Source organism: Arvicanthis niloticus, chromosome 22, assembly GCF_011762505.2.
Source record: "Arvicanthis niloticus isolate mArvNil1 chromosome 22, mArvNil1.pat.X, whole genome shotgun sequence".
Lineage (NCBI taxonomy): Eukaryota > Metazoa > Chordata > Mammalia > Rodentia > Muridae > Arvicanthis > Arvicanthis niloticus.
In genome coordinates this window covers 30,823,175-30,837,886 of record NC_133429.1, presented here as the reverse complement: position 1 = coordinate 30,837,886, position 14,712 = coordinate 30,823,175, and the positions used below count along the sequence as shown (strand labels likewise).

The 14,712-nt window shown below is 42.4% G+C and overlaps 1 protein-coding gene across 12 annotated transcripts in view; it reads left to right on the top strand.

Annotated features, from left to right (window-relative positions):
• Syt1 (synaptotagmin 1) overlaps nt 1-13,961 on the top strand; it is a 509,196-nt gene extending 495,235 nt beyond the window's left edge. For all 12 annotated transcript variants that reach the window (XM_076920178.1, XM_076920174.1, XM_076920176.1 and 9 more), the window contains 2 exons: nt 7,115-7,248; nt 10,797-13,961. In XM_076920178.1, the coding sequence (XP_076776293.1) occupies nt 7,115-7,248; nt 10,797-11,003 (341 nt within the window). In that variant the 3' untranslated portion in view covers nt 11,004-13,961. The remainder of the gene's footprint in view (nt 1-7,114; nt 7,249-10,796) is intronic.
• Nucleotides 13,962-14,712: the final 751 nt, after the last annotated feature.

Here is a 14,712-nt window from a genome sequence, read left to right as displayed (position 1 = left end):
TCGGTCACTGTGGTAGCTAAGGAGAAGATAGTATCATATGCAAAGTTGTCAGAATTAAAACAGCAGGCATCGTGCACTGAACTACCACTTTCTAGGTCTCCTTGTAAATACAAAAAGCCTTCAGTGCCCTCTTTATAGCTCATTGCTTAGAGCCAGCTGCTTGGTGATTATATTTCTATGAAGTTAGCACAAATTGGCATTAGAACCACCCCAGAGTAGAAGGGGGTGTCAGTGTTCTAGGGTTTTAAGGTAGAGTATTGTACAGTAATGGAGACATTCCAATCTTACCAGTACTTGGCCTTCCCAAAGGTCATCACTGAAGATAATTTCTTTTACTCAAAAACACGTTTTCCCAAAAGAAGATTGTTTATAGGTTATTCAAGAAGCACAGAAACCCCGCAATACCAGAAAAGCAAAAGAAAGTAAAGAAAAAAAGGCCGCAGGCAAAGAGGATCTCCTTAAAGATGCTGATTGAGAAAGTGCCGATACTAAATGGACACTCAGGAAAATCTCCATGGAACAGGTGATTTCTAAGCCAAAGTTAAGACAGACAAAGAAAGGGCATCACGGGCTAGAACACGGGAAGCTGGAAGGCACGGCATCGAAAGCTCCATGTAAAGAACACTGAGCACCAGGGATGAGAGATTGTGATTGCGATTGCGATTGCTGGGATGGACCAGACATGCTCTGCTGGGCTCACGGGTGATGATGCCCTTAAAGGTTTTAGCATCCGCATGAAGGATTGCTTGAAATCAACAACTGTAGATGGAATTTCTGGTCTTGAGCAGTGACTATGGGTTAGACAGGACTAACCAAAGAAACACTAAGGAGTTGTAAGGAGTGGTGAACACTGTTGACAGAAATAGAAGGAATCCCAGGTGGCCCCCGGAGGCTCTAACTTTTAGCTACAGGAAGTTGGAATTAAGGCAAAGGTTAGGTTAGGAGAGAAGAAGCAAGCAAACTGTGTATGACAGCAGGGTGGGGGTCTGATTGATTACAGGCTGTCCAGATTGATCCAGAACTAGGTACCCTTGGCAGACGTAGTTGACCTTTTGGGTTGAGGTTAAGAGAGGTTTCTGGAGGATTCAGGAAAGTTCCTGGTGAACAGAACCACCTTAAGAGATCTGCTTTTCTAGTAAACAGAAACCTTGAGGCTTATTTAACCAATAACAATCCTTGTGTTTACCTGGCCAGAGTCCTGTTTAGGACAGTGTCAGCAGCATTGCCATTTGGGGGAAGGCTGGCTTAGGACCTGACAGTCTAACTTATGTAGCAAAGGAGATGGTTTTTTATTCCTGCTTGCCTTGCTAGGTGTGGGCCACAGGTCAGCAAAGTGAGCTGGGGGGTGGGGGCGGTAGTAGTGGGGACAAGTCTGGTTCATAGAGGCTGCCTTAGCTGTCACTTGCACCAAAGCAGCGGAAGAATGACATTTGCCAGCCTCATATTGAAGACTCTTTATGTTTTTGACCTTTATAACTCTATAATTAGATATTATCATTTCCCCTAATTCATAACTGGAGGTACCCCATGATAGAAAAAAAAAATTAAATAACTTCTGCAAGACCACACAACTATGAGGAGCAGAGTCAAGATCCAAATTAGTCTGGTTTCAGCATCTGGACTTAGAGATACCACACAAAACTTCCTGCCTGGTATGCCACAAATGGCAGCAGGTTTCAAGACAGCAGACCTGGATTTGGGTTCTTGAGAAAAAAAAATCAAAGGGATTATTGTAGTATAAAATAACATAATATAATTTTAAGTAGGAGAGAGAGAGAGAGAGAGAGAGAGAGAGGGGATAATGATGATGAGATGATGGAATAGTTTTTTAGAAAACAGAAATTATACTTTCAGTGTAAAGGACCACTATTGTTTTAAGCCCTTATAAAATCATTCTCAGATCATGTTTTATCCAATTTTACTAGTTTTACATAGATCCTAAAAAGGATGCATATTACTATGATTTTTGGATGTATGCTCAGTGTTGCTTTACATTGTCTTTGTTAAAAGAACTTAACCTTTTTAAAGGCTTTTGATTTGAAGGACAGAATAACTGCTTTTTTAGGAGAGAGGAAAGAACATCAACCTTTTCACAAGATCAATTTCTAGATCTACTGAAAGAGTGAAGAAGCCACTTACTTAGAGTAGTTACCTAGCATGTCTAAGGCCCTGGGTTCAATCCCAAGCAACATACATGTACATATGCAAACACACACACACACATGCACACACATGCACACACACTCCTTGAAAGCACCTTGCCTCTCATCCTCACATTTTGCTTGAAAAACAACAGTATCTCTTCAAAGTCGGTTGCTTTATTAGTTTTCTGTTGACACTGTGCAAAAATAGTCACCTAGTCTATGTCTTGAAACAACATATATATATATTTTTTTCTTTTTTCTTTTTTTTTTTTTTTTTTTTTTTGGTTTTTCGAGACAGGGTTTCTCTGTGTAGTCCTGGCTGTTCTGGAACTCACTCTGTAGACCAGGCTGGCCTCGAACTCAGAAATCCGCCTGCCTCTGCCTCCCAAGTGCTGAGATTAAAGGCGTGCGCCACCACCGCCGGCACATGTTTTCTTATAGTTATACAGAGCTAGAGAAACTGCACATCCCGTTAGAGAAGAGGAGGAGTAAGAGACCTGTTGTATAATGTGGTAATACACTTAATAAGCAAGGCTTCTTTAAAATCTCTAAAGCAGTACATAGTAAATGTTTTCACCATATAAAGTAAGTATGGGAATAAAGCCTGCTAGCCCAACTTAGCCATTCCAACATGGACACACATTTTGAAAGCCATATTGCACATGATAAATACATACAATTTCTATGCCCCAATGGAACATATTAAAAAAGAAGTCAGACCCAAGCTTTGATGGGCTCAAGACCATGTGTCGACAAGGTCATCCTCCTTCCTAGGAGCTCTAGAGCAGTGGTTCTCAATCTGTGGTCCCAACTCCCACGGGAGGGGAGAGCAGGGGGTGCACGCATATCAGATATTACATTATGATTCATAACATAGTAAAATTACAGTTATATCATAGCAATGAACAGTTTTATGGTTGGGGTCACCATAACATGAGGAAGTGTATTAATGGATTAGGAAGGTTGAGAACAACTGGTTTAAAGAAAAGGACATTCATTGTTTTTTGTCATTTAAAAATGTTTTCCTAGCAGTCATCCACATACTTGAGCTTCTTGTCCCTTCTTTCTTAAAAGCAAGGCATGGTAGTTTATTCTTGTAATCTCGGCATTTGAGAGGCTGTGGCAGAAGTTGGAGGCTAGCCTGAGCTACAGAGTGAATTCCAGGTCAGCCTGTCTCAAAAATAAATAAAATAACCTACATTGGCATATGCCCGGCTCTACTGCTGTTGTCACGTCATGCCCTGATCACAGCCAAGAAAGGTTCTCTGCATTTCAAGGACTTACGTGCAAAAAGTAGGTAGATCCTTCTGGAAACACTGGGCTGACCTCATTTGGAAGTCTCTACTTTAATAACATTTGCCTTGTCCCTTTTGCCATACAACATATTTACAGGTTCTTAAGACTACAATGTTGTATCTTTGGAAGAATTATTATCCTGCCTACCATAATTGTGAACGGTAGGGACATAAACTTTAATTTGATACATTAAAAAGGCTTGTCAACATGTAAGCTTGTGAGTGGTCCTGAAAAATCTCTAAGTCAGAATAGCTAGTATGACAGAAAGGCCAAAACCAAAGGAGAGACCTGGTAGTGACAGTGACCCAGACCACCAGGCCATGGAGCAGAGTCCTTCTTTTTATTCTCTCTGTGTGTATGTGTGTGTGTGTGTGTGTGTGTGTGTGTGTGTGTGTGTGTTTGTGTTTGCGGGCACACACGCATGCAGGGGGGCATGTGAGCGCATGTACGTGCATGTGTGTTATGCACTTGTGAGTAGAGGCACAGCTGCACCATGAAGCACATGTGGATATCAGAGGACAACTCTGTGTCGTCACTCCTCTCATTCTATCTTTTCTAGGATTAGGATTCAGGTCATCAGGTCCTGATGCTGGTCCCCAGTCTACCTTTTTTGTTTAAGTGGCAGCCAGACATTAGAAATCACTAGAAATTAGAGATCAGACAAGGAGATCTTTCTTTATACCAAAGTTTTAAAAGAAATAGACTAGTATTCTTAAATATAAATTAAACAAATGAAAGGCATGGCCTGTCTTGTGTTTCTTTGGGTAGCAGCAGGGACATCAGATGAGGTTGAAGAAAAGTTGTCAGTATGCAGAAGAGATGAGTACTTGCTACTGGCAACTGGAGGACCCACAAGCCACAGGGACAGAGAGTGCCTGAGGGGGTAGCCCAGTCTCCATACTTGCATAATTCCCCACACTATTTACGTGTTTTCCAAAACCCCAAAGGATGTTCCAACGCCATGCCTAGTGTCTGGCTGCAGGGCCCAGGGGAAGCCACGTTATTAAGTCCCATTACAGACCGTTATATCATTTCTCTACAATTGTCTCTTATGACACAATCGCCAGGAATGTTAAGCCACCAAGGCACTGGGAGCTGACAAGGATTTGCTTTGCAGATAGCCCCTAAAACAGAACTAATGTAATCATTCAGAGGCCTGCTTTTCGGGAGAGGTGATTTTTGCTTTAAAAAAAAAAAAAAATCCGATGTGTCCTCAAAGCATAGATATGACTCACCGCATGGCTGTTTTTCTATTTTGAGGTCTCAGCAAGGAGGCAGAGCACCAGACAAGGCTTAATCTCACAGAAGTCACTCATGGGATAAGGGAGGGATTGGAACCACCTGCTGAGCACCAGCCTTGAGAGCAGTGAGAAAACCTGAGGATATTTAGGAATCAGGGCAGCCTAGCGGCCAATGGAAGTGGAAAAGACTGGAGAAGACGAAGAAGCCACCTTCAGATTGTAGGACCAAAAAATGATCTCTTGACTGTTCGCACAGCACTGGAAAAAAAAGTCCTCAATCTACATACATGCAAATGCATAGCTTTGGGACAATAGGAAGAAGACAGGACTAAGAGAAAGAACCAACCTCATGAGGGCATAACTACCTCTTACTTGTTCATTCAATGGCAAAAAAAAAAAAAAAAAAAAACAAAAAAAACAAACAAGCCAGGCGGTGGTGGTGCACGCCTTTAATCCCAGCACTTGGGAGGCAGAGGTAGGCAGATTTCTGAGTTCGAGGCCAGCCTGGTCTACAGAGTGAGTTCCAGGACAGCCAGGGCTACACAGAGAAACCCTGTCTCGAGAAACCAAAAAAAAAAAAAAAAAAGACTGGGTTTCGGGAGGATAGAATGCAGCAGCTGAGTGGCAAAATAAATTTATACCATGCACAAGTATACCCCATCCCCAAAATTTTATTATGCCTCAGACTGTTTCAGTAAAATAGAGTAGCGACTATAGCAGATATAGCTTCTGTCCTTGAGGAGTTATATTCTACAGAGAGAGGTAGATAAAAACAACCTTTTCATCGGCAGCTTTCTGAAATCATGTGGGCTTTACATCGCCCGTACTATTTCTTGCAACTCAAGTTCTGAAAGGCGAGAAAAAGAAAATTTGAAAGGCTTAGCAGTAGTTATTTTAGATGATACTAATTTCTTTTTATCACTGCCTTCTGGTAGTTTTCTATAATGAACCTATGTTATATATGAAATGGATTTTGCTTAAGAAAAAAACAGCGGAGAGATTTTTCTTTTTCTTTTCAAAAGTCATGGTTTCTTGCAAGGCGAGGGTATGGCATTCATCCATTACTGATGAAAACTTTAAGAGGGAGGAGCTACCTGGCCCCTCCGGGATCTGGCTTATGACGTTACCTTTCCCTAATGAGGCTTGAGAGAAAATGCTCGAGAATCATCCCACCCCTTTCTCTTCACCTCCATGGGTATCACCCTCTTCCTTCTTCCTTACACAGTCTTGAAGGAAGCCATTGCAACCTATGAAGGCTTAGAATGACCTCTGTGTGTGTCTGTCTGTCTCTCTCTCTCTCTCTCTCTCTCTCTCTCTCTCTCTCTCTCTCTCTGCCTTTCTCTTTCACACACACACAGACACACACAGAGGGAGACACACTGTACACACACACACACACACACACACACACACACACACCAGAGAGCTCCAGTGTGAGCAATCACTGGCTTTCTCTTCCTCAACCCTCCCATCCCAGGCCCCCAACAGAGATGTCTTCTGAGCAGCTGGGGCCTGTTCCTGTTCCTGCTTTACGATGCCCTCCCCATCACTCCCGTTTTCCCATAGATCTTGGCTCAGCTCCTCCCTTGCACTGTGCTCATCAACTTCCAACTTCACAGGACTCTCCTTTCTCTAAAAGCTTCATGCCTATGACCCCACACGTCTGAATCCCATCATGAAAACAGAGCCGATCTGCTGTGCTCAAGCTGCTCCTATCAGTGATAGGAGGGCCCAACACATACTAGCCACTCCAAGTGGTGGCTGTGGAAGCGAATAGCCAGATGAATGCATTAGCGAGCTACGGCCAAGCCCCTCCGCCGGCTCACAAAAGCCAACTGCTGAATTCCCAGAGACTTTACAAGCCAGTCGTTAGTCTGTTTGTGGCTTAACCATGGGCCATGGTGAGCACACTTGCACCACAGAAATCTGCAAATGTTGCATGTCAGGACATTTCCCCCCAAAGAGCTGGTTTCCCAGCATCCCACTGGTCTTCCCTTCCAAATGCTAACTAGGAAATTCAGCTAGCATGACAATAAGCCTGCCATAAGGCCTACTTAAAAGGCTCTCAATAAAAGATATGTGATTGTTTATAACATATTACATAGAAGCTGTGTAATCACTTACCTATGTAAACACAACCTTCAAGTGTTGGGGCTCAGTCCTTTTCTGAGCTAATGGATGATCTAAAACATGTGGCTCTGGATGACAAGAAGGTTCAGACAATGAAAGTATCTACTGTCAGACCTAATTACCTGAGTCTGATCCCTAGGACCCACATGGTAAGATGGAGAGGACAGATTCCCACATGCTGTCCTTTGATCTCCATGCATGCATGCCCTGTGGTGTGCATACCACCACGCACGCAGTAAACGAGCTGTAATAGAATATTTCAGATAAAATAGAACTCCTAAAGTTCCCATGTCTGTCTTCCAGATCCCTATGTAAAGATCCACCTGATGCAGAATGGCAAGCGACTGAAGAAGAAAAAGACCACCATTAAGAAGAACACGCTTAACCCCTACTACAATGAATCCTTCAGCTTTGAAGTTCCGTTCGAGCAAATCCAGGTAATGTCTGACATGAGTGTATCCCTCCACTCGGTCTCATGCCTTCAGATCGCGTAACTGACAAGCGTAGACCCTGTGAGGCATCAGTGCCCTGCCTCCATTAGAACTGGCCCATGCACATTTGTGTGGGGCCCGGGCTCCACTAAACAGGACACGATAAGACACACAGCGTGAGAAGGGCTGATTCACCAGCCGGAACAGCTAGCTGCCTTCTGCTGAGCAGAAATAAGATAGAAAATAGAAAGCCAACAGAACCACTTTGCTAGGTCAGTAAGTTTGTCTGTGGGACCCAAAACCTAAGAGAGAATAAACTTGCTTATTCATTACCAGGCTACAATAAGAAATTCACTTCTGTAAGGCAAAAATAGCCAATATCCCGCCTTCTCACAGTGGCCCGTGGTGTTTATATAATTAGCTCATACACATCTTCACGTGCCAGAAAAGTATATGTACGTATTTATTTTTCAACAGCTAAGTAAGTCACTGGTACGCTTTTCCCTGTCCCCAGTCCCTTGTTCAGTAGTCTAAACCTGTGAGCACGTTAGACCCAGAAGGGGTCTTGACTTGCCAGAAGCAAGTCCTTGAAACATCAGTTTCCTGCCATAGTTTATTTTGCAGTGTCTGCTCAGTGAACTTTTTTGAGTTCTAAGATCTTATTCCTATGGTAACTAACACCTCCTGGCATTTTGTTTTTTTAATTCCACAAAACAATACAAAGCAAGGTATTGGGATGAAGAAAAAAAAATCTTGTAAACTTACTCCTTTGGGCTATAATCCTATACCTATAAAAATAGATTTTTACCTATGAATTGCAGAAAGTACAAATATATTGAAAGGGAAGCGTATTAAAAACAAACTAAAATTGTTGATTTGGGACAGCATTTTAGAGGAGAGAGAACTTGACCCCAACATGAAGCAGGTTGGATTTGGGAATAGCAAGCACCCACTGGCTGTATCCTGCCTCCTCTGCTCCTACAAATTTATCTTTCTTTCTTCCTTTTTTTCTTTTAATCCTAGACTACCATTTTCCCCTTCTTTGTACTTCTCTGAAGCAGTGGTTCTCAACTTTCCTAATTCTGTGATCCTTAATACAGTTCCTCATGCTGTGCTGACCCCCAGCTATAAAATTATTTTTGTTGCTACCTCATGACTGTAATTTTGCTACTGTTATGAGTCGTAATGTAAATGTCTGCCATGCAGGACATGTGATGTATGTATGACCCCTGTGAAAGGGTTGTTCAACACCCCCCAAAGGGAGTCGCCACCCACATGTTGAGAACCACTGCTTAAAAAATAGTGTTGGGCTGGTGAGATGGTTCATCGGTTAAGAGCACTGATTGCTCTTCCGGAGGTCATGAGTTCAGTTTCCAGCAACTATATGGTGGCTCACAACCATCTGTAATGAAATCTGATGCCCTCTTATAGGATGTCTGAAGACAGCTACAGTATACTTACATATAGTAAATAATAAACCTTTGGGCCAGAGCAAGTGGGGCCAGAGAGGGGAGGTGGGGCAAAGCGAGAGAGAGAAAGGAAGAGGAAAAAATGATCGTACTCTACCTGCTAAAACAGTTTAGTTTTTTTCTTAGGCTGAGATTATAAGATTGTGGGTCTGTTTTCTGTCTTTTTCAGTCCTTCTGAAACATTTTGTGAAGGAAGCAAATTATGCTAATTTCTGAAAGCATGCAGGAAGTACCTTTGTCACCACCATCAAAAGATGCACAAATAAACTATGGAGGCCCCTGCAAAATAGATCCAATGGATGCCCTAACCAACTTACCCCTCCATAACATAATCAAATCTGTCCTAGATCTGAGAACATCTATTACATTTGCACATTCTGTGCCCATGCTGGCCCCTGCACAGTTATTGCATCATGGTACATTTGCTGGGGACAAAATCTGAGAGTCAAAGTCACAAATACCAACTGACTGTTGTTCCCAAACACTACCAAGTAAATAGGTAATTTATTTATTTTATTTATTTGTGGTACTGGGGGATGACCCAATTACCACCGAGCCATATCCCCAGCCTAGAGAGGCAATTGTCTTCATAGCGGCATCATGGCAAGTTTGCAGATAGAAACTGGTGCTGCATTTGCACCACACTCTAAATTCCACACACAGAAGAGACTGTGAGATGGCTACGTGGGTACAGATCCTTGCCATCAATCATCATAGTCTGGGATTGATGCCCGGGACCCACGTGGTAGGGAAAGAGGAACGACCCCTGCAAGCTGCCTCTGACCTCCACATATGCAATGCGGCACATACACCTGCACACATGCACACACAGAAAATGAATAGATACTGTAAGAAGAAAATTGTTTTTAGAAAAGAAGTATTTGTTTTTGCCGTTCCAAAGATGTACCCCCAGTGACGTCTCTCAACACACTGACAGAGCGGTTTAGTCCTCAGAGTTGAAGTCCACTGAAGCATAACTCAGTGTGTCTTCACTGGGGCCTGGCTTTCACAGATGTATTTTCCTTCCCTTTAATACTGGCCACAAATCAATATAGCTACTTTAATCTTTTATCTTTATATCCAGTGTCTAAATCAGAACCTTCACATATTCTGACTAACCAAATTCATTTCCTGGCAAGTGGAACTCTTTAGGGAGTGTATCTTTTATACTATAATAATATACTAGTTAATAATATGTAATAGCATAATAATATACTAATTAATGCTCATTAAGAGAATTATACTCAAGAAAAAGCATATTTTGTTTAGTTACTGCCCTTTTAAAATTTTTCTACTATATTGTCACATTTTGTGGTCACAATTATATAATTAGGTCAGATCCTTTTAATTATACATGAAATGTTGGCTGTCACCTCTTGAAATGGGATCACAATGCATGATTACTCCGAAAGTTTTAATAAGAACAAAGAGAATGGCTCAGGTCCCCAAGCCAGAACACTCGCGGATGAGACACGTAAAGCCATGTTACAGCCTTCCATACGTAGCTTGGCATGGTGGTTAACAGTATAGAAACCAACTCCTTCATTCCTTATGTGACCTCAGACAGGTCATAAAACTTTCATGAGCTTCCAGCATCTTTATCTGTACAATGGAAATATTAATAGAATCTATTGAGAAAAATATTTGAATTATTCCTTCCATAAAGTTATTAGATAATGCAAAGTATATAATAAAAATTAATGTGATGGTATCAAGATGACCACCAAGTGAATGACACATACTTATAATCTCAACACTTGGGAGGTAGAAACAGGAGAATCGGGAGTTCAGGGTCATCAGCTAAATAGTGAGCTTGAAGCCAGTCTGAGGTCCATGAGACGTCGCCCCCACCCCCTGGCAAGAAAGGTAATAAGATGGCAGTGACAATGATGGTATCAGTTATAGCGACCATAATGGAAAACAGTGAAACACGGGCTAAGGTCTCCAGAATCTAGTGCTCTCAGCCCCCTCTTGGTGGTCAGGAATGGATTCTTACTTCCTCAGATCCCAAGGAAGTTCTTCGAGTTCCAAAGCTTTTACCTGGGGGACTGGCTGACACTGGTGCATTCTTGTGTCCTCTTTCAGAAAGTGCAAGTGGTGGTAACTGTTTTGGACTATGACAAGATTGGCAAGAACGACGCCATCGGCAAAGTCTTCGTGGGCTACAATAGCACCGGGGCAGAGCTGCGACACTGGTCAGATATGCTGGCCAACCCTAGGCGACCCATCGCCCAGTGGCACACACTGCAGGTAGAGGAGGAGGTGGATGCCATGCTGGCTGTCAAGAAGTAAAGGGAAAAAGAAGCCTTTCTGCATCTGCCCACATAGTGCTCTTTAGCCAGTATCTGTAAATACCTCAGTAATATGGGTCCTTTCAGTTTCCAGCCATGCATTCCTGATACAATCCAGTGGTACTTCAGATCCTGTTTTAATTTGCACAAATTTAAGTGTAGAAAGCCCCTCTGCCCTTCATCATACCGCTGCCCTCCAAATCTACTCTTCTTTTAAGCAATATGATGTGTAGATAGAGCATGACTGAAATTATGTATTGTATCACACTGTTGTATATACCAGTATGCTAAAGATTTATTTCTAGTTTGTGTATTTGTATGTTGTACGCGTTTCCTAATCTGTGTATATCTAGATGTTTTTAATAAGATGTTCTATTTTAAACTATGTAAATTGACTGAGATATAGGAGAGCTGATAATATATTATATGGTAAATAGAGTATCGTCTGCATTCCAGCGAAAATATCAACTTGAAAGGCACTAGTACAGTTAAACCAACATCTTAAGGGACAACTTAAACCCGAGCTTTCTATTGAATCCTTTGAGTACCAAGATTCGCTCACATGACACCTTTGATGGGCGAACCCAATTTTGTAGAATTCTTTCACAGGCAAATAGCATGACCTGAGCAGCATCCGGGCTGACCTCAAGGAAGCAAAGCCACAAACCAGAATAGCAACTGTCTGTATGTCTCTGCAAAGCTAAAATCATGCAAAGCTAAAATCTCTTACAGTCAAGGAAGCGATGAACAGGAGCCAATGAGCTCCTACGACTGCATCTAGCATAGCATCACAGCGGTGTTCTGTGTGTGTGTGTGTGTGTGTGTGTGTGTGTGTGTGTGTGTGCTTGCGTGTGTGAAAGTGTATGCACGCCTGTTATGTGTGGTGCATGCCTTTGTTTGGGGTTAGGGTGGGGAAGGAAAAGCTGAGAGAAGTCAGCGTTTCTGAAGTATTGCCTGACTACTTAAAACAGAAAATAATAGCTCTCCATTGTCACATTTATATAAAAAACGTGCAACCTGGGAATTCTGATCCAGATTTCAGCCCAATGATGATGATTCCAAAAGGTATGCGCGTGAGACTTTGTAACAAAATATTTTATTATACCAAACCAGATTAGAAGGAATGCAGAATATTTTTAACACAGCAATCTGTGCTTACGCCACAGAATTACTTTGTGGTGAACAGACAGTATTGTAATCCCACGGAAAGATGAAATATAACAATTAGCCATAGTTCTGAATGCACTTCGATTAAGCCAAAACAGACAGCTTGTGGTCTTTTTATATGCTCTTTTTACTTAAGTTTCAATTTGTCCTTTAAACAAAGGTGAAACAAAAAAACTAAGAACAAGTTCTAGCAAAACTGAAGCAACCTCTTATGTACACTAGATGCTTGACTTAGGAGGAGTTTTTAAATGTTCTCAATGTTATTCCGTAGTAAATGGCACTATTACGAAGCCACTAGTCATTCCATATGAGTCTTAAGGACTGCTCTGTGTAACACTGTGACTGCCCCGTGTGCTTAGACACGTAGTTTCCTCAGTGGATAGCACCCAACTTACTCCGTAGTGATATTGTAACAATACTGCCACTCCCTCTTACTGCACTGCCTAACGTGTGTGTAGCACAAACAGTTCTCATTCCTAAGGACCAATTCAGAACTGAACAGCTATGCATAGGACAGAAAGATACATAGACTGGGGTGGGTGGGGAGAAACACACAGCATTTTGTCAACACTGTGCACTAGTCCACATTTGTTCCTCTGCGGTAGACAGCCACTTCAGGAAGGTGAGCCTGCTACCTAACACTGCTTCTAGACTCTTCTCCCACTTGATAGTGAGACCTGTTTTCACCTCCAGGTCACAGAGAACAGCAACATTCTGAAGGGAGAGACCATCTTCACATCTACCAAAATAAAACGGAGGAACGCTAAGCATGGCCTCGGGTTTGAGCTTTAGGATTTAGCTTCAAGTCTTGGACAGCACTCAAGAGAATCCCGAAAGGGGGCTGTTGGTAGACTTTAAACACGGGGCCGGCGGTTCCTCCTGCACGCACAACATAAAATCCAAACCCTGCTTGTGATTCTTCCCTCATTAGAGAAGAGGCAAGCCCTTTGCCCTTCCCGCCCCCTTCACAGCAAGCTCTTTAGAGCTAGGACAGACACACAGGACAAGGAGAAAATCCTTCCCTGTGGACGAACAGTACATTTTCAGCATTAAAGCCACAGATGATAGGAAACGCACACCCATAGGTGAGAGTAAACAGCAGCTTAAACAGGAAACTCAAAAGAGGGGCTTTCCTATTTAAGGGACCAAGTCCCACCAAAGAGAAGGAGTTGACTTTAAAAAACAAACAAACAAACACCTTAAATACCAGATACTGACATTTCATTTCACCATCTCCCGACTTAAGTTGTACACAGTGGAACAACATTTCCAAGGAAGCAGCTCCCAGCTGCCGGACAGACATTCCTTCCTGCAACACAGTACGACTAGCACATTCTCTTGCAACACTGCCAACGTGGGATTGTCACCATAGGATTAGTTGGTACTATATCATCTCTCATGAGCTGGTGACTGGACCTGCTTTCAGACCAAGATCCATCCTCTTGATAAGCCACATGTACCTTTCTGACAATGCAGTGTGAAGTCTTAGAAGCTGGTGTCCTAGAAAGAGCCTAGTTGCCTTTGTGTATATTTACTGCCTGCTTGAGTGTTTCTATGTGTGGGTTCTTTCTGTGTCTCGTAGAAATGTTGGGGTGTTTTCTTCTGCCATAAGGCTCGTGGCCCGCGAGCCAACTCCTTTAGCTGTATTTTTTCCTTCATTTTTCTTTTTTGATAAGTGGTTTAAATTCTGTTTCACTTTGTGTAGTGAACCCCATGGTAGTTTTCTGATTGTTGTTAAAAAATGACTTAACATATTACATGGACACTCAATAAAAATGTTTTATTTCCTGTTGATCGTTGCTGTCTTTCAACTCTTTTTTTTTTTTTTTTTTTTTTTTTTTTTTTTTTTGTCACCGTCACCAGATTCCTGTGTCTGTAGAGGACACTTTGACCTTGTGGATGGCCGGAAGCTATGGCAGCTAAAAGAAAGCTTGTGCTAAATGCCAGCCTCAAAGTCAAGCCTGGGACAACAAAGCAGCCTCAGGGGAACAGTGCCCAGAGGGCATCTGTCCAATATTCCTCCTCACCTGTCCTTCTCTGTGCCTGTCGCAAAGCCCCTGAACATAGTTTAGAAGTTCTCAGTTTGCCTAAAATGTGTACTCAAGGGATTTTACTTCAATGCTGAGCTAACACACGCTTCCCCAGAAGGAAACTAAAATCAAATTGTTTTGAATGTATCTTTAGGGGATAGACTGAATAGTAAAGCCTGTGACTGCTAAAAGGATCAGAAGCAATTGAATGGCTCTCCTACCTTCACTCAACATCCGAGCGGTGCTTACATGAATCTTTACTGAATGCTGGCTCGGACTGATAGACACTGTGCTATGGTACGCGTACGCCAAAGCAAGCACTTTGGAGGCTGTATGTCTAGCTCAGCATGTAAAGTATCCATCATGAAAGCATGGGGACATGAGACCAACACGATAGACCACTGGAGAAAGGCAGCTGCCACAAAGTCTGACAACCTGAGTTTGACCCCTAGAATCCATGTAAAGAAAAAAAGCCAGGACCATGTAGTTGTCCTCTGACATATCCATGAGTGC